A 21,535-nucleotide genomic window follows, 5' to 3' on the forward strand; every position below is an offset into this window, starting at 1 on the left:
GCAATTTTCAAGAACCTATAGGGTCTATGGCTCGTGCTGCTTTGCAGCACAATATTTTGATCGTGTCAATGGTATACAAATGCGTGAAAAGCACAGGACTAGCGTTAGATATGCATTTCCGCTATGCCCCGACTAGGCAAATTCTCATCGCGGCCTTGCTCCCATCCACTTGGCATGTATGAAGCCATATCCAAGGCGCCATCGTCGTCTTCGTCTTCGTCCTGATCACCAAACATGTCAGGGTTCAAGACAAACATTTCGCGACCGCTCAAGCCATTAAGCTTGTTTGCGTGCGCCTGTGCGGCCTTCTTCTGGCGCTGTGCATCCTCTTCTGCATGCTTCTTATCCTGGCGTTCCTGCTTCCATTTAGAAAACGTCTCTTTTGTTACGGGTGTGAGGTTCTTGCCAAGCTTGTGTCGTGCAGACTCGAGGAACTCTTCCAAGGAGATCTCGTTTGCCTTTTCCAGCGCTTCCATCTCTTTGCGCTCGGACTTGAGCACAAAACCAGGCGGGAGTGCATGGCGGTACATGCATTTTTCGCCGCCATTGGGGCACTCCCAAAACCAGCCGTATTTCCTATCTTCCACCGCCTGCAAAAAGTACTTGCATACTTTGTCCGTAGTGGTGCGTGGGTTGCCGTGTTTCATATCAATGACCTTGTTCAGGCGTTCCTGATCCCACTTGTCCATCGTATCCTCCTTCTCGTCCTCATCCTTCTGGACACGCATATCTGTATAAAGGTCCTTCTTTTGCTGCTTCCGTTGTGCGTCGTGCGAGTGTGCAAACTTGCACTTGGAGCCTTTGTCACAGCGGCCCGCTTTCCAAAAGTTGCACGTCAGACTTTTGGGATCCACACCAAATGGAACATTCGGCTGCACAATCACAGGGCCCTCGTCCTTCAGAATCTTGGCGGCCTCTGCCTTTAGGCGCTTCTCGTCCTCACGGCGTTTCTCGCGCGCGAGTTCTTCACGCGTTTTGCCTGCCTGCTGCTGCTGCTGCTGGATGATTTTGACTTGCTGCTGTGCTTTCGAACCTTTTTTATTTTTCATGCCAAAAGTCTTGTCGACCTTGACTTTCGGCGCCGCGCCGCCCTTGTCACCTCCCTTCTTCTTCGGCGGCATCTTGAAAAAAGCTGGGCAGACGACAGCAGCGAATGACGGTGCAAATACCTCGGCCGAGACCCATACTCCACAGCGCGTCCGACCCCGCCGTGCCTTGATGCAAGCGCCTTGGCCGTCATCGATGGGGCCTACGGCGATAGCGCCGGACCTAGTACAAGGACTTGTGCGAGAGACGTTGGATGCGGATTTATCCGAGCAGCTAGATGATGCCACAGACAAAGAGACTGCGTTCATGGATGACCTGGACACCGACTCCGATACAAGCACGGAGCAGCGAGAGGTGCTAATTCCTGCACCTACCGGCGAGCTTACCTTGCAAGCGTTTTGGGCATCTAACATTCCATGGCATAGACGCCTAATACTCATTTCGGCCAGCATTGCGATCAACATTGGACTCCCCTTCATTAACGGCGTCTTTCTTGGGTTTGGCGAGATTTTTGCGCGTGCATTTCTTGCGCCGTGGTTGGGTCTTGCGCCGCCATTGCTCAACTTCAATCCCTTTTCTCCATCTCCAGCCGATGTGCCGCCACTCTCCTCGATACCCCCTGGCGGCCTCCGTTCATGGGCAAAAGGTGCCAAAGAAAAGGCAGCAGACGCACAAGCGAGCGTTGCAGAGCTATAGAAATCATGATTCCCCTATCGCATGGTCTGTAGCTGTACATTCCCAGAATGCACACATATCCGGCGGATGATGTGGTGCGGATACGTCATGGTTCGCACCCATCCCGAACTCAACCTGCGCGTCGACCCACTCGCTGTACCAATTTCGCGGCGCGGAGCGCGTCGCAAAGCACTCGTCCCAGGACCAGGCAGGTACGGGCAGCGTCTGCTCTACCTGCTGGGCCGTTGTGCTGTCTCTTGGATAGTACACCTGGCGCAATCCATAGCCGATCGTGCTAGGCGCAGAAGCATAGCGCAAAACATTGGTGTACTGTGCACGATTCAATGTATGTGTATGATCCAGGTGGCTAAGCACCACTGCACGAAGTTCCATGGGAAGACGCAGCATCGGGAAGCCTGTCCCACCTGTATCGGTCGCGCGGCAGCCTACAATGCGCGCACCCGCAAGCACGGAAAGTGCACTTTGTCGGCATGCATCGCGAGCCAATTCGTTTTCCAAAAGTTGGTGTGCAAGCACATCGGTCCATTTGGAGGGAGTGAGCATCGAATGCTGTTCCCAGTCCTCCTCATCGACCGTGCTGACGCTATGCAGCGTATCGATCCCTGTGGAGAAGAGGTCCAGGTACAGGAGCGAGTGGTTCGGCGGCTGTATGTGCGTCGATGCGCAACTTGACAGCTCTTCCCCTAGTGTGCATGCCATGTGTGATCCAACCACTGCGTGCACAATCGTGCGCACGCCGGCCCAGCCAAAGTGGTTGCCGTTCAAGTGCAGACGCTCCAAGCCGCGGCACGCATTAGGATCACGCAAAAACCGCGCAATACTGCGCGCGGCATCCAGTCCTGTATTGGAAGCAGTGTCCGGTGCATCGAATACGTTTACAGAGATGTACAGTGTTTTTAATGTCGTGCCAGTGCGTGGCAGTCCGTCGAAAAACGCGGCGAGGCCGGCACCACCCAACTGGTTCGCGGTCAGGTTGAGCGTACGCAGGACCGAGCATCCGACGGCAGCACCAAACTGCCGAATCTCTTCGAAACACGCGGGCGACGACGTTCCACTGCACAGCTCGTTTCCTTGCAGCTCGAGCACCAAGAGTGTTCCGTTGTATGCAACCGCAGCGCGCAAGCCGCTTTTATCGAATGTTGTGATCTGGTTCGAGGACAGATCAAGAAACCTAATCCCTCGCAGTAGGGGCATGCGCTCACGCATATCAATAAGCGATGCCTCCTTTTCATCCGGCCCAATCCACCGCTGATCAAGCCATCGCCACCCAGCGAACTCATCAAGTCCTTCGAGGAAGCGGCGGCACCCCGTATCGTACAAGTCTGTAAAGGATACAGTAAGTGTACACACACCATCAAGCCCCTGCGAAAGACGCTCTAGAATAATATGCACGGGCACATCCTCGCCATGGTACGACACATGGTGCATTGATGGAAAGGCCGTGCGCAAGCGCGCCTCCATTATTGCTGACTAACAGGAATGACGCGCGGCACGCTGCGTCCACGCGGGCGATATGGATTCGACCATTGTGGGCGTGCTCGGCGGCGGCCAGCTCGGCCGCATGTTTGCCGAGGCAGCATCGCGGCTAAATATTGCTGTGCGCTTTCTGGATGTAGGTGCAAACACGCCTGCTAAGCAGATCGTGAGCGTCCCGAATGACCTCCCCGGCCATGTGGACGGCAGCTTTTCCGATGCTGCGCAGATTCGCGCGCTGGCGAAGAAAGTCGATGTACTCACTGTCGAGATTGAGCATGTGGATGCCGACCAGCTCGAGGCGGTTCTGGAAGAAGGCCTGGTGCGCGCGGTGCATCCCAGCCCCGCTACCATCAAGCTGATCCAGGATAAGTACTTGCAAAAGGTGCACTTGCAAGATGCGGGGTTGCCCGTGGTCGAGTTCAGTGCAGTGGATACGCAGAATGTGGATGCGGCGATTGACCGCTTTGGGCTCCCGCTTATGCTCAAGTGCAGGACGCAAGCGTACGACGGGCGCGGCAACTTTACACTCCGAACGCGCGAACAAATTCCCGAAGCAATTTCCGCGCTGGGCGGCGGCACGCGCCCTCTGTACGCGGAAAAATGGGCGTCCTTTGAAAAGGAACTTGCTGTAATGGTTGTGCGCAGCACGGATGGCGATGTACGGGCCTACACGGCTGTCGAAACCGTGCACGAGAACAGCATATGCCACAGCGTATACGCCCCGCTCCGTGTCCCCGTCGCTGGCCTCGATAAGCGCGCGCGGGATATTGCAGAGCGTGCCGTTGCGACATTTTCTGGCGCCGGTATTTTCGGGGTCGAGATGTTTCTTTTGCCCGGCAGTGTGCTGGTCATCAATGAAATCGCGCCGCGTCCTCACAATAGCGGGCATTACACCATGGAGGCATCCGACACCACTCAGTTTGAGAATCATCTGCGGGCCGTTGTCGGCATGCCGCTTGGCAGCACCGCGCTCAAAGTGCCGTCGGCCGCGATGCTCAACATCCTGGGCCTGGCAGACATGGACAAGGACAAGGATGCGTTGGCCAAGACGCTAGCGCCCGCCATTCGCAGCCTTTCTGTTCCAGGCACTACTGTTCACCTTTATGGGAAGCAGGGATGCAGAATCGGCCGCAAATTAGGGCATATTAACGTGGTCGGAAAGTCGGATGCGGCCGTGCGCGAGCGCATGGGCGTGCTGCTTGACGAGCTTGCGCTTGCCAAAGCGTCTGCCGAGTCCGGCGCGCCTTGGAATGCGGAAGCGGCCAAGAAACGCGTCGTTTCGAGTCCTGCGAGCCCTGTGCGATCCGCCGACGACTTTAGCAATCCTAGTCCCCTTGTCGGCGTGATTATGGGCTCCGATAGCGATCTGGTCGTCATGATGGCAGCAGCACAGGTACTGAAGCAGTTCGATGTGCCGTTTGAGCTGACCATTGTGAGCGCACATCGCACGCCGGAGCGCATGGCGCAGTATGCACAAAGCGCGCGTGCGCGTGGACTTGGTGCAATTATTGCAGGCGCTGGCGGTGCCGCGCACCTGCCCGGCATGGTTGCGGCGCAGACCTGTTTGCCTGTCATTGGTGTCCCTGTCAAGGGCAGTTCACTCGACGGCGTCGATTCGCTGCACAGCATTGTACAAATGCCGCGCGGCATTCCCGTTGCTACGGTGGCTATCAATAACAGCATGAACGCTGCCCTTTTAGCTATCAGGATCCTTGGAACGAGTATTCCTTCGTACTTGGACAAGATCGAGGAGTACATGAAGGAAATGGAACGCAGTGTGCACCAGAAAGTCGAGTGCCTCTACGCCCAGGCGTGGGACTATCAGGTACCTGGCAAGTAAGGCATGGTATGCACGTGATATAGGCTGCATAATGAATCTTCTTCCTCGCTGCCATCAGTATGAGTGCTGCAAACCGCCTGTATGCGTTGGCAGCCCACCTGATGCCTCAGGGCGAGACGGAGTTTGATTATATAATTGTTGGTGGTGGTACAGCAGGATGCGTGCTTGCGAACCGCTTGACAGAAGATCGCGACGTGCGCGTCGCTGTGATCGAAGGCGGCCCCAACGACCAGGGCGAGAATTGCGTGCAAAACTTGCGTCGCTGGCTCGAGCTGCTTGCAAGCGATCTGGACTATGGGTACACGACGACAGAGCAGCCGCGTGGAAACTCGCACATTTTGCATTCGCGCGCACGCGTGCTCGGCGGTTGTTCTTCGCACAACACGCTGATCTCCTTCTTCCCTTTCCACTGGGACCTGGACGTATGGCGCGACCATTATGGATGCACAGACTGGGGTGCGAGTACGCTGCATCCGTACGGATTGCGTCTTAAGATGAACATCACGCCGATCGCGCCGCAGCAGCGCAATAGCGTCGTTCGCGATTGGATCTCGTCCTGTTCGGAAGCGACGGGCGCACCTGTTTTGGAAGACATGAACGCACACATTATGAATCGCGGTGGGTTTGAATCGGGTGTTGGCTTCTTCAACATTGCGTACGACCCCTACAATGGAAACAGGAGCAGCGCAAGCACCGCCTACATGCATCCAATCATGCCCGGCGGCCCATCGCCGCGCACGAACCTCAAACTCTTTTTGGATACGTGGGCGTACGAGCTGGAATTCGACCAGCAGGATGCGACGCGCTGCCGCGGCGTCAAGGTTGTGACCAAGCACGGCGTCCACAAGACGATTCGTGCAAAGCGCGAAGTGATTATTTGTGCGGGTGCATTTGACACCCCGCGTCTCTTGCTGCTGTCGGGAATTGGCCCCAAGTCCGACTTGGATCAGGTCAAGATCCCCGTGCGCGTCAATCTCCCGGGCGTTGGTCTCAACTTGTGTGATCATCCTGAAACAATCATCATTTGGGAGACGCGTGAGACACCCGATGAGACGGTGATGTACTCGGACGCCGCGCTCTTTCTGCGTGCACTGCCATTGGAAGCGGAACCGCACCCTCATCCTGGCCCAGATCTCATGTTCCACATTTACCAGATCCCGTTTTGTGTAAATACCGCGCGATTGGGGTACGATGTACCCAAAAATGCCATCTGCATGACGCCCAACGCAATGCGCTCGCATGGGCGCGGAAAAGTATCGCTGGTCAGCAATGACCCGCGCCAAAAGCCCCTGATCAACTTCAAGTACTTTGAAAATCCCGACAAGTATGACGAAACTCTGTTTGTTCAAGGCATCAAGGCTGCACGCAAAATCGCCGAGCAAGCGTCGTTCAAGCGCCATTTGGTGCGCGAAGTCGCGCCTGGACCCGAGTGCCAAACAGACGAGCAACTGTCGGAGTACGCTCGCAAGGTGGCACACACTGTATACCATCCCACTGGGACGTGCCGGATGGGAACTCCGCCAACGCAAGGCACGCGCCCGACAGAACACAACCAAGACGTTGTGGTCGACCAAAAAGATCTGCGCGTCGTTGGCACACGCGGACTGCGCGTCTGCGATGCGAGTGTCTTGCCGACAATTCCCTCTCTGAACCCCATGCTCACGGTTTTGATGGTCGCAGAGCGCGGCGCAGATTTGATCCGCAACGATGCATGGGTGAATGGGAAGCGTCGCGAATATTGGGACTAGCGTAGTATGTACAGCGTTGTATGTTCAGTTCTTATATCGCTTATACTTTACGCCAAACCTCGGAACCTAGCGCCAATAGTAGATTAAAGCAATCATCACGGCGCATCATGTTCGCCAAGCGCAGTGTGCGTCGCTCTCGCCGCGAGATATTGAGGCCATTGCTGCTCCACAACCAGAACCGCAGGCTGCTGGTTTTGCGCAGGCCCAGGACTGAGTCAAGTGGTGTGACCGACTGTTTCTTATCCCCGAGTCCATGCATGGGAGTAAAGTAGAGCTCCGTTATGGTCACGATCAAATGGCCAGGCACGCCGCGGTGCTGGCACAAAAAGCTGCCGATTTTGTCCGAGGAAGCCTCTTTGTCGTGGTGTGCAAAAAAGTGCATCCCATGGCTTTGGGCTGGATGGAGATCGGGCGTCTGCGGCTCGCTAACCAGTTCATCGCGCAGCTCATTGGGCGACGAGGGCGTCGCCATTTCTGCCACCGGTGTTTCGTCCTGTGCTGGCATATTGTTAGCATTTAGCAGTTCATTGTAGCGCAAATGGCGCTGGCGTAGAAGCATGACGGCATATTGCGCATCCGTTGGCGAGCCCAGCACAATCCACCACAAAGGATTCAAGGGGCGGCGGTAGCGCGGATAGTGCGTTTGCAATGGCATGAGTGCAAAGAAGGTGAAACCAATCACAAACAAGATGAATTTGAATACAAGGTGTGCGGAGCAAAAGGTGACAAACGCACACGAAAGAACAAGCTGGACCAGGGTACGTTGGCTTGCCGCGGGATTGCGCCAAAGCAAAATGTTTTTAATTTTTTCATGGTAGTCTGCAAAGTCGCCCGTCATGACTTGCGAAGTGACACCGTACGTATTTCGCCAGCGTTTGTACACGTCCAAAATATCCAGACGGCTGCTGCGTTTCAAGCGCTCAGAGAGACGATTGGCGTCAATACCACGCTGCATTCGGTGCTGCACACGCTGGTGCAGGTACGACTCGTCGGGCGGCATGTACCGAAACTGCAGCACAAAGTAAATGAGCATGAGGAGAAAGGCGGTTGGTATGAGGTTTGTGTACCACAGCACAAAGTAGATCATCGCTGCAGCTGCAGAGCGTTTCGGATTCTCCCAGCAGTACAATTTGCGCAATTCGTTCATAAGCTGCTCCCAGAATGGTGCAATAATATAGAGTCGTTCAATGTGCGAGCGCGCACGGCTTTCGCGGTATTCCGTTACAGGGTTGTCTTCCAGATCGTCTGGGGCATAGCGCTCCACGAACGCAAGAATATACGCAATGCAGAAGGCGACACCGTCTACATGTTCGTCCTGCACAGTTAAATCAGGCTCTGGCTTGATTTTCGTATCGAACCGCGTGTATTTTATATTTTTTGGACGCTCGTCCAACGGCACACTGCCCAGTGCTTCGGCAGGCGCAGGCGTAAAGGACCGAGTGGTTACTTCCGGTTCATTCTGCAAGTCGTACTCCACTCCAAGTAGCGCTGTGCTTTTTCCATGATCAAGTTGTTTCGGCAGTATTACCTCGGCGGTGGGTTCGGACTCGATGGCACCCGTCGACGAAGTACGCCGCAGTTCGGGTGCTTTTGGCCCAGATGCAGGCACGCCCGCAACCGAATTCGGTTTGTGCACATGAGGATGCTCTACGGTCACATAGCTTTGCAGGCTTGGCTCAGGAATTAATTGTTGCAAGCCGCGGTCAATGTGAAGCAACAGCTTGGACCGCCGGTGCGGATCCGACGAGTTCGGGTCGAATGTCGGCTGGTTTGCGCCCCCGCTAAGACTCTCGTCCTCATCAGAGTAGACAAAGTCAGACCATTGCGGCATGCGAGAAAAGTACTGCGTGTTTCCGAGAAGGCGCACTTCACGCGTGTGGCGACTAAAGTTGCGTAGGAACGTATTGATCTCCAATTCGTCGAGCTCTTGCAATCGCCGTCTGATATTGCAGTGTCCGGCTTGGTTTCCAGTATGGATCGGTACGGCTGACTTGCCGTTCGCTGCAGAGGCCAGGGGTGCGTCAGAAGCATTGATTACGTTCCACGTATGGTCCTTGGTGTTGGACGGTTTTGTAAAGCTACACTCCACTTTTCCAGGCTTGGATTTGCGCGATCGATGCCATGGGACACTGAGCGGCGTACCGCTATGCCAATGCTTGCGTCGGCGGCTACGCTGTGGGGTATAGGTAAAGTAATTTTCTTTCCCGTCGTTCGTCTCGTCAAATTCGTCGGGGGTCGTGTCAATATCCACCTCAGACTCGGTTGGATGATTATCCGTGTCGGTATAAGTGCCTTCCGAGTGGTATTGTCGTCCAGGAAGTTGGGAATATGGATGAGGGTGGTAGTTGTTGCCTCTAACCCAGGTCTTGAGCATGGGGATATGTGACAATCCCCACGACAGCATCGTGTCACCATTTTCATTTTCTTCATCACTGTCGGGAAATTGTCCTGGCGCTCTGAGCTCGCTGTATGGAGCGTACTGCTGTTGCTGTGCTTCTGGCACATACGTATCCTCCTCAAGTCTCGCCTGATCCTCTGCCGGAAGTGATAGTTCAGGCATCAAGGCGTCAGGCGAAGACGCCAGTTCATTCACGGGGAACTCCAGGTTCGTCGGCATGGGCATAGGCAAATTCAGTGCCGGTGACTTCAATTTTTCGTTGGATTCCATCACGGCTTGTGGCGCCACTTGATGTGAATTGTTTCGTTCCAGAGGTGTGAACGCGCTGTCCTGCGTTTGTGCTCGAGAAAATAGTGGCGTGGAGCCTTGGCTACTATCCGTGGTCGATTTCCGACTCAAGCTATTGCTTCGGATATTCAGCTTGTCCATAAGCGCGCCTATACTCGGCACCCCACTCTTTCGTTTTGATTCGGATCTTGATAACCGCTGTTTGTCTGGCATGGCTCATGTGTGCTCAATGTCGAGTTATGTTTTTTTTTTGTAGGAATTACCGAGTGGTAGATACGGCAATGTCGCAGTGGATTGCGCGACGTATGCAACCAACGTTTCAAACCTTGTCCGGCCACTGAGCAACCTTTTATTGCGATCGGCGTTTTCAGAAAGTTAGTCAGCATTGAACGCAGCCAATCGGGATTTCCTACCAGGGTCACAACTAGCATCACATAGAGGACACAAACGTTGGCACAGCGCCGTGCACGATGCCGGCTCACCCTTGGGAATGTGAGGCACGCACAGAAGCACGGCTGCACTTTTTTTATGCTGCGTAGAGACAGGCAGCAGGAGAGGAAAGGAGAGGTACGCCGGCCCCCACGGACAGATACCGATCTATCTCTACTATGACAGCTGCAGCAACGTGTGATCAACTATGCAAACATTGATCGGTTCTAAAAGGGGCGAAATGTGTGGGTAGAACATAGGGATATCAGACACTGAAATCCTGCGTGTCGCTTATGCGCGGCGCTTCAGGTTGGTGCTCAGCTGCAGCGTAAGTATTTTGCGCACGCCACCCAATACATACCCACTCGAGACCCTCGTAAAGACCATCACCGCTAGTCGCACAAGTAGCCTGGATAAACCTGCAATGAGTAAACATTTGTTATGCCACACGTACCACTGGCGCTGCCTGAGGCTGTGCAAACCAAGCTTATCGGTAATCTCCGCAGCGTTCATAGCGTTCGGCAAGTCCTGCTTGTTGGCAAAAACGAGCAGAAGCGCGTCACGGAGCTCATCCTCATTGAGCATGCGCTGCAGTTCCTCACGCGCCTCGGGAATACGCTCACGATCGTTTGAGTCGACCACGAAAATGATACCCTGCGTGTTCTGGAAGTCTGTATGGTTAATACATCACGGATGCTTGTACGAACAGTGGCGCCAAAGAGGGCGGATCTTGTCCTGACCACCAACATCCCACACGGTGAACGAGATGTTCTTGTACTCGACCGTTTCGACATTGAAACCTGCGCATAGTCAGATCTTTCCTTTACGCATGCCATTCTAAAAGGCATATACATACCGATGGTGGGGATCGTAGTGACAATCTCACCCAACTTGAGCTTATAGAGGATGGTCGTCTTACCGGCGGCATCCAATCCGACCATCAAAATACCTATTAGCACATGTCAGTTTCATGCTCTTTAATGTATTAGCGGAGTGCTGTACTCCCGCTGCGTACGTACGCATTTCCTTCTTGCCAAACAGGCCAGAGAGCAGTCGCGACACAGACAATCCCATCTTGTTTATTCAAATTGACGCCAGGTGGACGGTGGTTGGAAAAGGACGACGCGCCTTTCCTGCCCTTCGCCCAAGTTGAATGGCCCTAGTAGGCCCTGGAAGGAAAACCCGCGCTACGCTTGCGTGCCGCAGTTTGATTACATAATATTATGCTGCTAGCGCCGCGTGGCGCGTCGAAGCGATCTTACGCTCTGCTATATACTAAAAATCGAATTGTTGTGGTCCGCCACCGTGGCCTTTCGATATGGATGCGGAGCTAGACGGAATATGTGGGGCCTACTAATGCATGTCGATCAGAGCCTCGTGTTCTATGATTGAGGCGCTTCGCTGCCCCATTACATTGTTAGATATTGTTTACAGGAATTTCATGTTGTCGATATAAATGGGTATCGTGGCTTGCTGCGGTACCAATGTTGCTCCAGCGCGTACAGTGCCGTGGCTTTCTCCGTGTGGAGTGGTGGTGGGCTGGACGGATCCGTGCCCGCGTCGATTCGTAAAAGTGCCACGGCTGTGTCAATTTTGCTCTGCAGTGAAAGCGCATACTGGACAAGTGCTAGCCGAGGGGGTTGCGATGCAAGCATGAACTGTACATCACGAATGGAAATGTGGGTGTAGTTAGACGAATCCGGCTTATCGTGTTGGACGAGCGTAATTTGCTCTTGTTCGCGCTTTACACGGATTGAAATATAGGCTGGTTCTGACATGCTGGGGAGCATGTACAGCACACGTAGCTCATAGTCACACATATGTGCTTTCGGTGCAGAATATACAATGCACAGGCCTCGGTATATTGTATTGTGCGCGATCACATGGGATCCCAAAGTATCCGTCCAAGTAAGCATACGTGTATGTGCATGGAAACGGGCAAGCCATCGAAGCGCAAAAGGTATCATAAATGCTGCCCAGAATGGAGGAGTTTTTTTGGTGGTTGCACACGCCATATCTACTCGGTCCATCGTGCTGGGCATCAGCGGCGCGTCTCGAGACATTTTGCGCGCGATTGCGCATGCATCCTTTGGGAAGACACGAAAATACTCCCAGAAAGAGACATCGCTGCATCCTTGCATGCGCTCGCGGAACGATGTACGCCATGCTACGGTCAAGATGCCATGCGCACACAGATCCACAAAACCGAACATTGTCGTTTTGTACTTCGGCCCAAGTTGGCCGATATCAAACATCTTGGGACAAACTGCCCATACTTCGCATTCCGGTGCTGAATGCAAGCCTAGCGCTTGTTTCCTCGGTGTCGGAGGATGCGCTACAAGGCTGTCGTTTCGCATGCAGCGTATGGTGCGAATGCGGCGAGGCGCACAGACGCCACGTGACCAAATAGGGTGTTGGTGGTGATTGCTCCCTTCTCTACTGTGATGGGCCGTAAACGTACGCGTGGACAGCCTCAGGCACAGCGCGCCGCATTGACCGAAGATCAAATTGAGGAAGTGCTTGTAAACTACGATCTTGAATGTGTGTAGCGCGGTACGGCGCTTACGACAGGCGAAAAATTATTGGCGCGGTTGGAGCGCGGTGGCCAACGGGCGTTGGAGGCTGCGCGTGCGCAAATGGACGCACGCGTACAAAAGATTCCGCATGATGTACGCAATATAAGTTTGCAAGCGTACTACGATATGCACACAGCTGCAGCCGCGGCAAAGCAGGGGCGCCATATTCCGCCATTGGCTATGGCAAGTATGCCAGACACGTTGTAGCATTACAGTTTACATTCACGACAATATTAGCCACGCAATGGACCACGTTTTCGCTGCTGGGGGAATGAAAGCGGTAGTTTGATATGCCACCGTTTTGCCTGTGGCGCAGTAACCCCTTCCTCGACGTCGTGTCGATTGGAGTGAGAGGACGTGCAGCCGAGCGAGCGATACAGCTCGTTTATCCTGTTTGTTAGATAGTTTGCGAACTACACGCACCGCTGTACCGGCACACTCAACTCTTGCGCAATGGATTTCGGCTCTATACTGAAATCCTCCAAGTGCAAGGCGAGGACAAGGATGTAAGCTAGAAGCTTTGTTTCACCGACAGATGTCATCTTGGGCCTGGGGTGTTAGTGCCACGGGTGTATACGCACTTTTGCGAGCCGCGCGGCATTTCGGTAAACTTTGACAGCAATTCTTCCATCACAATATCCTTCTCCCCGTCTGGGAGGCGCATTTTTTGCCCAAGTATAGATGCATAGTCGTCTCTGATTCTGGAAAGGCCACGTACGTTTTTGCGGAATGCCAAGAGAATGGCCAAATAGTACCCGATACGCACTTGCTTCGCGGATGCTGCCGTTTCTCCGCCATCGTTGTACGCGCGACTCACAGCGTGCCACAAGCGGGGTAGCAGCCAGTGCGATGGATGCGGAAGCACACGAACGGTGCTGCTCAAATCTTTCTCCGTTGCGCAGCTAAACATGGAGTGTATCCCAAGCGCGTTGAAGACTTTTGCAGGCACCAAGGAAAACAACGGGTATGCGTCTGCAGGACTCTGTGCCTCCATTCTTGCCTGCGGCAATGCACGGCTCGCACTAATGGACTGGGCCAACGAATTTTCTGAAGGAAATTCGGCCGCCGAGGCGTCGATCCCCGATGCAACATGCTCCAGGACACCGTCCATATTCTCCGTATTGACCTTCATGCGATCCATATTCCTAGCGGCCTGTTTCTGCTTTTTGTTTCCAAATGCTTCGCCAAGATCGCGGCGCGCTTTTGTATAGTCAAAGCCTTGCGCACCACTTTCGACTGCCATGGCATTCAAATTTTCCAATGCACGAACAGAGCGATTCAGTGTGAAGACCGGGGCTTTGCGCAAAGTGACTTGCTGCGTATTTTTGTCGTAGATACCAAGCAAGTACTCTCCAGAGTACCCGCGGGTCTCACGACGTACATCAGCAGGAGCGGAAGACGACGCGCCCCAGCTCCAATTGCTACTCGTGTACTGCATTATAGGAGTCTCGCCCACCAGTAGCAAGCGTTCATCCATGTTGGCACCCGAATCGTCCTTGTCAAGATTGTTTGCACTGTCGCTCGGCGCGTGGTAGAGCGAAAACGCTACTCCCCTGTCCGGCGTAAAGTCGCCAAAAGACGCGAGGACAGGACCAATGCTCTTCTCCGTATCAGAAATTCGAAGCGAGACTTGCTCTTGGGTTTTTGCCTTTTTAATCGGAACAGTCTTCTCAGTACCCAGCTGCTTTTCGCGGCGCTTTGAGCCGCCGTCTTTCGTAGCGCCCATCGTGCAGGATGCGTAAAGAACCAAGCACGGCAGTCAAATTTGTGCTACCCTGACTAAACGCCTCCACTTCCTTGACGCACAGTCCTGTCGCTTGGCTTTCGAGACGATGTTGAGGGCGTTGGTAACTTCCCGCGCATTGCAATGCTCTGTGGCTCGAGCCATGCCGCTTATGCGAACGGGAGTGCGTATGCAGAGCACAGCACCTCCTGAAGAGGACAAGACAAAGGGTGCCTTAATGCGTGTGCTGCAAAATTCTATTCGGGTACGTTTTCCACGTGTGCCACGCTAACGATAGAGTTCCGGGCCGTTGACCGTGCCTACATATATGCAAGCATGTCTTACGAATCCCGATTTTGGGTATTATTCAGGCAAACTGCAAGAGAATCGCAATGGTATTTTGGGTACGCGCGGCGACTTTATTACAAGCCCCGAAATTAGTCAAGTGTTTGGCGAGCTGCTCGCTGTCTACTATGTATCACGGTGGCAAGCATCGAATGCACCTGAGCGCATTCGCTTGATTGAGCTGGGTCCCGGTCGCGGCACATTGCTAAGTGATATGTTGCGCACATTTGCCAACTTTCCGGAAATGTTCAACTGCTTGCGCACGATCCAGCTTGTGGAAGCATCACCATGGCTGCTGGAAACGCAGGAGAAGGTAGTTGTAGAGGCTCTTCAGAAGTACGGCAAAGAACCTGTGGATTCGGATACGGCCGTGGAGGAGTTGAAGCCAAATCAGGTTCGACTGGAATGGTTCCCATCGTATCACGACGTCCCGACGGATCCAAAATCCTGGACGATCGTGACGGCGCACGAATTTTTTGATGCGCTTCCTATTCACATATTTGAAAAGCATATGAATGGTTGGCGCGAAGTTTTGGTCGATTTGGACCAAGGGGAAAAGCCCGGCGTGGCCGTGCTCAAAGCGTCGGACATTCTTAGTGGCAAGCACAAGAAAGAGGAGCCAGGTGCAGAGAAAGCAACACCAAAACTACGCTTTGTTCTTTCCTCTTCGACGACGCCGTGGGCGAAGCTGTTGGCTGCGCGCAACTCACGCTTTGAAAAGCTGCAGCCTGGGCAACGTGTGGAAGTGAGCCCGATGGGCTGGGCTTTAGCGCGGCGCATGGGCGAATGGGTGTCGGGCTACGATGCGTGCAAAGTCGCCATGGACGGCAAATCTATGCCTCTTACTCCTCAACAGGAACAAGAACGAGAGCAAGCATCGCTCGGCGGTTGTGGTCTAATTATCGACTATGGCGCCGCACGTTTCTTTAGCGAGAGCTTCCGCGCGTTCCGTAACCATCGCATTGTGGACCCGCTGGAAATGCCCGGGCAGTCGGACCTTACTGCTAATGTCGACTTTTCGTTTTTGGAAGAGGCAGTCAACACCACCAACGCCCAGGCACATGGACCCATGTCGCAGCACAACTTTTTGGCGTCGCTTGGTCTGGGCATGCGCGTCCAGAAGCTCGTAAAAGACAACGATGCGTCGCGCAAGCATGTCATTGAGCAAGCGGCCCTGCGTTTGGTTGATTCTACAGGTATGGGCAAGCAGTATGAGGTCATGGCACTGTCCGCACCGCCCGCTCCCAACGCAACCACAAAAATAGCGGACGAGGTGTATCCATTTTTGTAGTGCTAAGCAATCTATGCAAGTGCCGTCTATGCTTCTGCCACAGGCGCACTTTCTCCCGCAACAGGCTTGTTCGCGCCGGCCTTTGCATTTTGGCGCGTGCCTCGACGGCCATCGTTGTTCGCCAACGGCGGATGCGCACGACGGTCCATGGCCTGTGCAAGTGCTGAGGTGCGGAAAGTGATACCACGCGTCTTATCAATGACCGACTGGTATACGATCGAGCGCGGTTGGTTCATGCGCACAATACCGTCCTTCAAATCAATCTTGGCGTCCGTCTTGGTGTCGCAGATCAAAGTAACGATCCACTTTTCGCCGTCTTCCTTGCTCATGTTGAGACGCTTAGACAGGTCATCGATTTTGACATTTTGATGGATACGGCAGTACACTTCGCTGACCAGGAATCGCGCATCCTCAATAAACTCGCTGACATGCTCCTGGAGAAAGAAGTCTTGCGTCGCTGCCTCATTTGCCTTTGCCAGTTCCTCTTGGGCGCGGTCAAAGTTAAGCTCCACATAGAGCTGGAAGAAGAAATCGACAAATGGGTCTGGGTTCAGGCGGTATGATTCCATCTGAATCGTCTTGGAGAGATCACGCAATGCGGCTGGCGCAGTGAGCTTCATGTTCCCAGAGGAATTGTTGTGCGGTGCAGTGCTGGAGCCGCTTGTATCGATTACATAGCCGCGCGTGACTTGCCGCCGGGTAATGACAAGCGCAACGACCAAGTAACGGAGCAGCCAGGGGCAAGAAATCTGTAGCGTACTCATGTACGCCGGCGAGAGAAAAAGCTCGACGAGCTTGACGCGGCCTGCAGGGTGATTGAAAAAGACAAACAGGCTCCAGTGCAAAAGCCAAGCGCGCTTCTGCAGAATTTCCTCATGGGTAACTTCGCCTTGAGCACCCGCAACTATCGATGCAGTCGCACGCCGCGCATCAATGTGCTCCCGGAGCTGGCGCACATCATCCATAGCGCGCTCCCATTCGCCAGTGAGTATATCACAGGCGAGCTTGCCCCACATTGCAGACGAAGTCAACTTGTTGTCAGGCGAGAGCACGCAAAAATGGTATAGGTACGACGACGCTTCGCTGTAATTGCCACAAGAGTACTGAAAATAACCATAGTGGTACAATGCGTCGATCTCGTCCAAGGTGAGGTTGTAGTTCTGCTTGAGCCAGTCAAAGTTCAGCGCCTTGTCCTGCTTCAGTGCATTCGCGACGTTAGGGTCCCGAATCACGTTCAGCACCTTTTCCACCTCTTTTTGAAGCTTTGCATTCTTCGCTACAACTTCCTCACGGCGCATGGAAATCTCCTCCGGCTCGGGCTCGCCGGGATATGCTTCTTTGTGGAGTTGAAGGGAATAGTCCACCATCGCAGTGCGTTGCGACAGCTCGTACTGCGCTTTGAGCAAATCTTTCGCATTGAAAAGGTTCGTCGTGCCAATATGCGATAGAAGGGGCAGTCCAAGGTGTGAATCCAGGTACCCAAGAAGAGTCTGGGTCAGGTCATATTGCGCTGCCATTCTTGCACAGCGGTAAAACGATCGCAGCAAAAGCGCGCCTACTTTTCTTCTGTGTGTATGTACCTATTAGGTCTGATTTTACACGTGACATACACTCGACACGTCCGCTCTACAATGGATCCGCTCGGGGCTGTTTGATGCGTTGGCGATGCCGAGTACCACTGACGCATGCATGGGCATCACACACGAGTACTTTTATGATGGTAGTGCCTTTTTTATTCTCGAATTGCAAGATAGTTGCGAGCAGTAGCTTTTCTGAGCGTCCGTACGCACATGTCCCGCTACCACAGCAATTTTTTCTGCGAGTTACCAATATGCATCTGTCGAGACAAAGAATGCTAGCTTAAGCATTATGAACATTGCGTAGGGAGAAGGGAAATACAATGTATGCGATCCAGCTTTTTTTTTCTTCTTTTTCTTTTTCGCAAACTGCGCGTCTGCGCATAATTTTTTTTTTTACCATCTATGTGGCTGATATAAGAGAAACAATGAGGTCAAACTTAGTGACCAGCACGGCGCTGCTCCGCAATAGCGTTGGTAAGGATCTCCATCTTACTGCAAGGTGTTAGTAAGTGTAAAAATAGAAAACACGTACATCTTAGCACGGCGCATGGTACCAATACGGCGCTTGACGAACTTGCGCGCACGCTTATCCTGTTGGAGTTAGTACGATTCAAGCAGACTGTGGAAACGGTGCAAGTAAGGAGCCCGAGCAGCGAATATGTTACTGCGGTAGCAGCACAAATGACATGGCATTGCGAGAAGCAGAAGAATGCACGGTCACTGCATGCTAAAGTCACACACATTCATATGCCACCGCTATCCACGACCCATATACATGTCACAATACCACTTGTTGCACGTCCCACTTGCACCATACCCTGAAAGACATACCTTTGAGTTACGGATCAACTCCATAGCGCGACGCTCGTACGGAGCAAAGCCACACACCTCACGGATCACGCCCCGAACAGACTTGACACGCTCAGATGCAACACCCTTTTTGTTCACGCGCTTGGTCGCAGGGACCAGACGCTTGGTTTGGTGACCACGGTTAATGCCCCAAACGAGACCTGATCAAAAGAAAAGTGCATGTTAGTACTATTCTTACGCATTCTGCTGCATCATCGGTACATACCAGAGCGAGGAACGCCTGCCTTGTTAGCTGGGTTGGAAGAGCTCGGCATCTTGAAGCTTCTTGAAGTGTAGGAGCAACGCTGCGCCACGGCTTCACCCCTTTCGGCAGAATGTGAAAATATCACGTGCTTGATTACATCTTTGAAGTGACGCTTAGTAAACGCATTTGTGCGCTGCTGTGCGCGTCGCGGGCCGTGCAGTGTTGGACCATGCTGCTGGAATTGATTTCTGCGCCGCCCCCGTTTGCTACGTCAAAAGAGGTGGAAGAGGCTTCGACTAACGATTCTCGACCTTTTTTGATTGATGAGTTTGAGGATGTTGTTGCAAAGCTGCAGCCCGCACCGGCGCTCATTGGGGCCGACGCACAGGCCGCAGACGCGCTGCTTCTTTCTGGAAAGCTTTGGCTAACCGAGGCGAACATCTCTTTCTTGTCTTCTGATGGCACTTTTTCATTGAAAGGCTTCCAGATCAAGTATCCTTCGATTGCATTGCATGCTATCTCGCGCTCTATACCCCAAGATATTCCAAACAAGAACAAATACTTGGACGAAGCCTGTATATACTGCCAGCTAGATGACCACCCCGAGCTGGACGAGAGTCAAGAAGAAGAGGACACGGATGTGAAAGAAATGTGGTTCATCGTCCGCGATGCAGAGCAATGTACGTGCGCGCAGAGCAACTAACGCCAGTGGACAAACTCTTCGATGCACTTTCTCGCGGTGCGGGGCTGCATCCATCTGAAGGCGAGGCGAGTGGCAATCCATTTGCTGGAATGGCGCCTTTTGACACCGGTGCATTGTTGGGTGATGCTGAGGAAGAGGAGGACGACACCGCTGCCGAGTCTGGCGGTACCGCTGGAAAGGTTCGATCCGATAACCAGGCGTCCGATGCGCGATTCCGTCCGTATTGAGTCTGGTGGCATAGATCAGTGAGCTTACACGAATGTATTCCTTGAGCAGATTGTATTTCGTTCTTTGCAGGACCGCACGGCGCGCTCGAACCGCGCAACAAATGCGACAAACACTATTATGTTTGCTAATTTACCAGAAGCGTTTTTTGAGTCGGAAGAGCTTGTCCTGCAGCTTCAAACACTCCTGTGCACATACGGACACTTGGTTGACTGGTCGCCGCTTTCTGCATTTGGACGTGCCGTGGCGGTGTTTGAGCAGGCACACGAAGCTGCGAATGTGAAATATGCGCTTGACCGTCTTCTGCTCTTGCACGAAGATTTGCCTACGTATGCGTACGACACACATGCAGAGTACGTGCGGCATCTAGACTGATAGCAGCTGTGCATTGCGTGTTTATTTTTGCGTGGACACGCCACTAGTGCTGCTTCCAGATGGCGAGTTTGTCGTTGCGCGTTCGTTCGACGCATCTAAACAGTATCTGGAACCGCCAGAGCCAGAACGCGAATTTTTACTGAGTCCTCCTGGGAGTCCCCCTGTTGGCTGGGAGCCGCAGCTGGAAGACGGTCCGAACAAGGAAGCATTGGCGTTCGATCTGATCGCAGCACTGCAAAAGCTACTTGTAAACTCGGAGGAGACCAAAGCCGAAGAGCCCGTGTTGCCTTTTGTGTTTCCAGGAGGTCCCGCCGTTATTATACCAGCACAGGAGACAACCAATGCACAGGCACCTCCTGCCGTCTTCTTACACGCTACCGACGAAGCACCCGACCAGGTTGGAGGTCCGCCGCCAAGCGCAATCAACACGAAAGCAAGCATGCTGGGCGTTTCTTCCGGCACGCTCCCACGCGCCACGGCCTTGCCTCCGAGCAAATAATTCTGTACTATAGAACTGTAGTCATACACTGCCTCGTTCTCATTTAGCGGGACTGTCTTTCTCCGCAGCTTCTTCGTGCGAGGTCTGCAATTCTGCAGGCTTCTCGTCTGTGGGCTTCTCTTTCTTGGCAGGATATGCGTCCTTGTCTGCCTCTTGTTCCGTAGACACGTACGAGTCGTCCGCGGGAGATTCTCCTGCGTACGTACTCGCTTTGCGGGCCTCGTCGTGACGGGCGTTGGGATACAATTGATGCAAAATTTCATTTTCATCCAGGTCCTCTGCAGCCTCGATAACCTCGTACATCACTGCCGCGGCCTCTGGTGCAGGTACTTTACCCATCAGCAAATCCATAGCTGGGATGGACTGCCCGTAAAATTCGCGGTTTGCGTCTTTGCGCTCGACGAGCGCGGTGCCTTCCAAGCTGATGCCAATGTACAAGCCCTTGCTGCGACTATACGAGTACATCGGGGCGATATGTGCCACCGAAAACATGCCCGTGCCACCGATGCCAATAGGCCCTGCGGCAGCGCTCAGGGAGCCGCCAAACGTCAAGTTTCCAGAGAGACCAAACGACTTGACCGCTTCCTCGGTGTTCATCACCACTACAAATTCAGTCACGTCTGCACCGACCTGCCATCCAATACCAATGCCACCAGTCGCAATGCAGGTGGGCGTGGACCACGAGCCGTCGGGGAGACGCGCAATCACGACGCCGCTGCCGACCTTACCCGACCACACAAACCCACCCTTGACAATGGTGAAAATCGCCAATCCTTTTGCACGCATCAGAACGGATTTCGGGATGGTGGAATTGATCGTCTCTGGGTGCTCCGGATCCGTCAGAAAGTTGCGCAGGATCCTCGCGGCGCGGTTGCACTCGCTCGGCAAGCTGGTGTAAATAAGACGTGTAAGCGTACCTGAATCCAGATTGCAAATCTGCAGAGGCAGCCTGGGCATACATCGATGCCTGTATAAGTTGCCATATCTGCCACGTACCTGTGCACTGACGCGCTTAGCCGCATTAAAGAACGAGTCAAAGCTCGATGGCATGGTTGTGAAGAGCGGCGAAGGCTGCACCGGGTGGTCGGTGCGCAGGCACGTGACGATACCTCCGCCTTCTGCTTCCATCGCCATGGCACCGGGGCAAGGGTCACCTACGCCATGGTGCCTACGCCCGGCTGTGATTATCGGGCTGGGCATTGCGACAATGCTCTATTTTATTTCAGCATTTGTTAGGATACC

The 21,535-nt window shown here is 53.6% G+C and overlaps 13 protein-coding genes across 13 annotated transcripts; 5 read left to right on the forward strand and 8 right to left on the reverse strand.

Annotated features, from left to right (window-relative positions):
* Positions 1 to 104: 104 nt before the first annotated feature.
* Positions 105 to 1,121, reverse strand: TMA46 (Translation machinery-associated protein 46; the record flags this gene model as incomplete). The annotated part of the gene is made up of 1 exon (XM_056206605.1): positions 105 to 1,121. One exon carries the CDS (start codon positions 1,119 to 1,121, stop codon positions 105 to 107), a length of 1,017 nt encoding a protein of 338 aa, XP_056062580.1.
* A 121-nt stretch (positions 1,122 to 1,242) lies between these two features.
* MVES1_001765 (uncharacterized protein) lies at positions 1,243 to 1,743 on the forward strand (the record flags this gene model as incomplete). The annotated part of the gene is made up of 1 exon (XM_056206606.1): positions 1,243 to 1,743. The coding sequence occupies one exon, from the start codon at positions 1,243 to 1,245 to the stop codon at positions 1,741 to 1,743; it is 501 nt and encodes a 166-aa protein (XP_056062581.1).
* A 3-nt stretch (positions 1,744 to 1,746) lies between these two features.
* On the reverse strand, positions 1,747 to 3,171 carry MVES1_001766 (uncharacterized protein; the record flags this gene model as incomplete). Its single annotated transcript, XM_056206607.1, has 1 exon — positions 1,747 to 3,171. The coding sequence occupies one exon, from the start codon at positions 3,169 to 3,171 to the stop codon at positions 1,747 to 1,749; it is 1,425 nt and encodes a 474-aa protein (XP_056062582.1).
* An 85-nt stretch (positions 3,172 to 3,256) lies between these two features.
* ADE2 (phosphoribosylaminoimidazole carboxylase) lies at positions 3,257 to 5,059 on the forward strand (the record flags this gene model as incomplete). Its single annotated transcript, XM_056206608.1, has 1 exon — positions 3,257 to 5,059. The coding sequence occupies one exon, from the start codon at positions 3,257 to 3,259 to the stop codon at positions 5,057 to 5,059; it is 1,803 nt and encodes a 600-aa protein (XP_056062583.1).
* A 59-nt stretch (positions 5,060 to 5,118) lies between these two features.
* MVES1_001768 (uncharacterized protein) lies at positions 5,119 to 6,807 on the forward strand (the record flags this gene model as incomplete). The annotated part of the gene is made up of 1 exon (XM_056206609.1): positions 5,119 to 6,807. One exon carries the CDS (start codon positions 5,119 to 5,121, stop codon positions 6,805 to 6,807), a length of 1,689 nt encoding a protein of 562 aa, XP_056062584.1.
* A 40-nt stretch (positions 6,808 to 6,847) lies between these two features.
* On the reverse strand, positions 6,848 to 9,475 carry MVES1_001769 (uncharacterized protein; the record flags this gene model as incomplete). The annotated part of the gene is made up of 1 exon (XM_056206610.1): positions 6,848 to 9,475. The coding sequence occupies one exon, from the start codon at positions 9,473 to 9,475 to the stop codon at positions 6,848 to 6,850; it is 2,628 nt and encodes an 875-aa protein (XP_056062585.1).
* A 738-nt stretch (positions 9,476 to 10,213) lies between these two features.
* Positions 10,214 to 10,996, reverse strand: MVES1_001770 (uncharacterized protein; the record flags this gene model as incomplete). Its single annotated transcript, XM_056206611.1, has 6 exons — positions 10,214 to 10,243; positions 10,284 to 10,341; positions 10,377 to 10,593; positions 10,630 to 10,722; positions 10,779 to 10,871; positions 10,942 to 10,996. The coding sequence occupies 6 exons, from the start codon at positions 10,994 to 10,996 to the stop codon at positions 10,214 to 10,216; spliced, it is 546 nt and encodes a 181-aa protein (XP_056062586.1).
* A 2,040-nt stretch (positions 10,997 to 13,036) lies between these two features.
* RPA49 (DNA-directed RNA polymerase I subunit rpa49) lies at positions 13,037 to 14,224 on the reverse strand (the record flags this gene model as incomplete). The annotated part of the gene is made up of 1 exon (XM_056206612.1): positions 13,037 to 14,224. The coding sequence occupies one exon, from the start codon at positions 14,222 to 14,224 to the stop codon at positions 13,037 to 13,039; it is 1,188 nt and encodes a 395-aa protein (XP_056062587.1).
* Positions 14,225 to 14,384: 160 nt separating this feature from the next.
* On the forward strand, positions 14,385 to 15,857 carry MVES1_001772 (uncharacterized protein; the record flags this gene model as incomplete). Its single annotated transcript, XM_056206613.1, has 2 exons — positions 14,385 to 14,486; positions 14,520 to 15,857. The coding sequence occupies 2 exons, from the start codon at positions 14,385 to 14,387 to the stop codon at positions 15,855 to 15,857; spliced, it is 1,440 nt and encodes a 479-aa protein (XP_056062588.1).
* Positions 15,858 to 15,883: 26 nt separating this feature from the next.
* Positions 15,884 to 17,374, reverse strand: INT6 (eukaryotic translation initiation factor 3 subunit E; the record flags this gene model as incomplete). Its single annotated transcript, XM_056206614.1, has 1 exon — positions 15,884 to 17,374. The coding sequence occupies one exon, from the start codon at positions 17,372 to 17,374 to the stop codon at positions 15,884 to 15,886; it is 1,491 nt and encodes a 496-aa protein (XP_056062589.1).
* A 500-nt stretch (positions 17,375 to 17,874) lies between these two features.
* On the reverse strand, positions 17,875 to 18,561 carry rpl36 (ribosomal protein L36; the record flags this gene model as incomplete). The annotated part of the gene is made up of 5 exons (XM_056206615.1): positions 17,875 to 17,929; positions 17,970 to 18,028; positions 18,225 to 18,242; positions 18,269 to 18,447; positions 18,513 to 18,561. 5 exons carry the CDS (start codon positions 18,559 to 18,561, stop codon positions 17,875 to 17,877), a joined length of 360 nt encoding a protein of 119 aa, XP_056062590.1.
* Positions 18,562 to 18,720: 159 nt separating this feature from the next.
* Positions 18,721 to 20,293, forward strand: MVES1_001775 (uncharacterized protein; the record flags this gene model as incomplete). Its single annotated transcript, XM_056206616.1, has 4 exons — positions 18,721 to 19,171; positions 19,201 to 19,410; positions 19,445 to 19,772; positions 19,801 to 20,293. 4 exons carry the CDS (start codon positions 18,721 to 18,723, stop codon positions 20,291 to 20,293), a joined length of 1,482 nt encoding a protein of 493 aa, XP_056062591.1.
* Positions 20,294 to 20,332: 39 nt separating this feature from the next.
* Positions 20,333 to 21,427, reverse strand: MVES1_001776 (uncharacterized protein; the record flags this gene model as incomplete). Its single annotated transcript, XM_056206617.1, has 3 exons — positions 20,333 to 21,182; positions 21,211 to 21,260; positions 21,290 to 21,427. The coding sequence occupies 3 exons, from the start codon at positions 21,425 to 21,427 to the stop codon at positions 20,333 to 20,335; spliced, it is 1,038 nt and encodes a 345-aa protein (XP_056062592.1).
* Between the last annotated feature and the right edge of the window lie 108 nt (positions 21,428 to 21,535).

This window comes from Malassezia vespertilionis, chromosome 3 (genome assembly GCF_029542925.1).
Source record: "Malassezia vespertilionis chromosome 3, complete sequence".
NCBI classification, from domain to species: domain Eukaryota; kingdom Fungi; phylum Basidiomycota; class Malasseziomycetes; order Malasseziales; family Malasseziaceae; genus Malassezia; species Malassezia vespertilionis.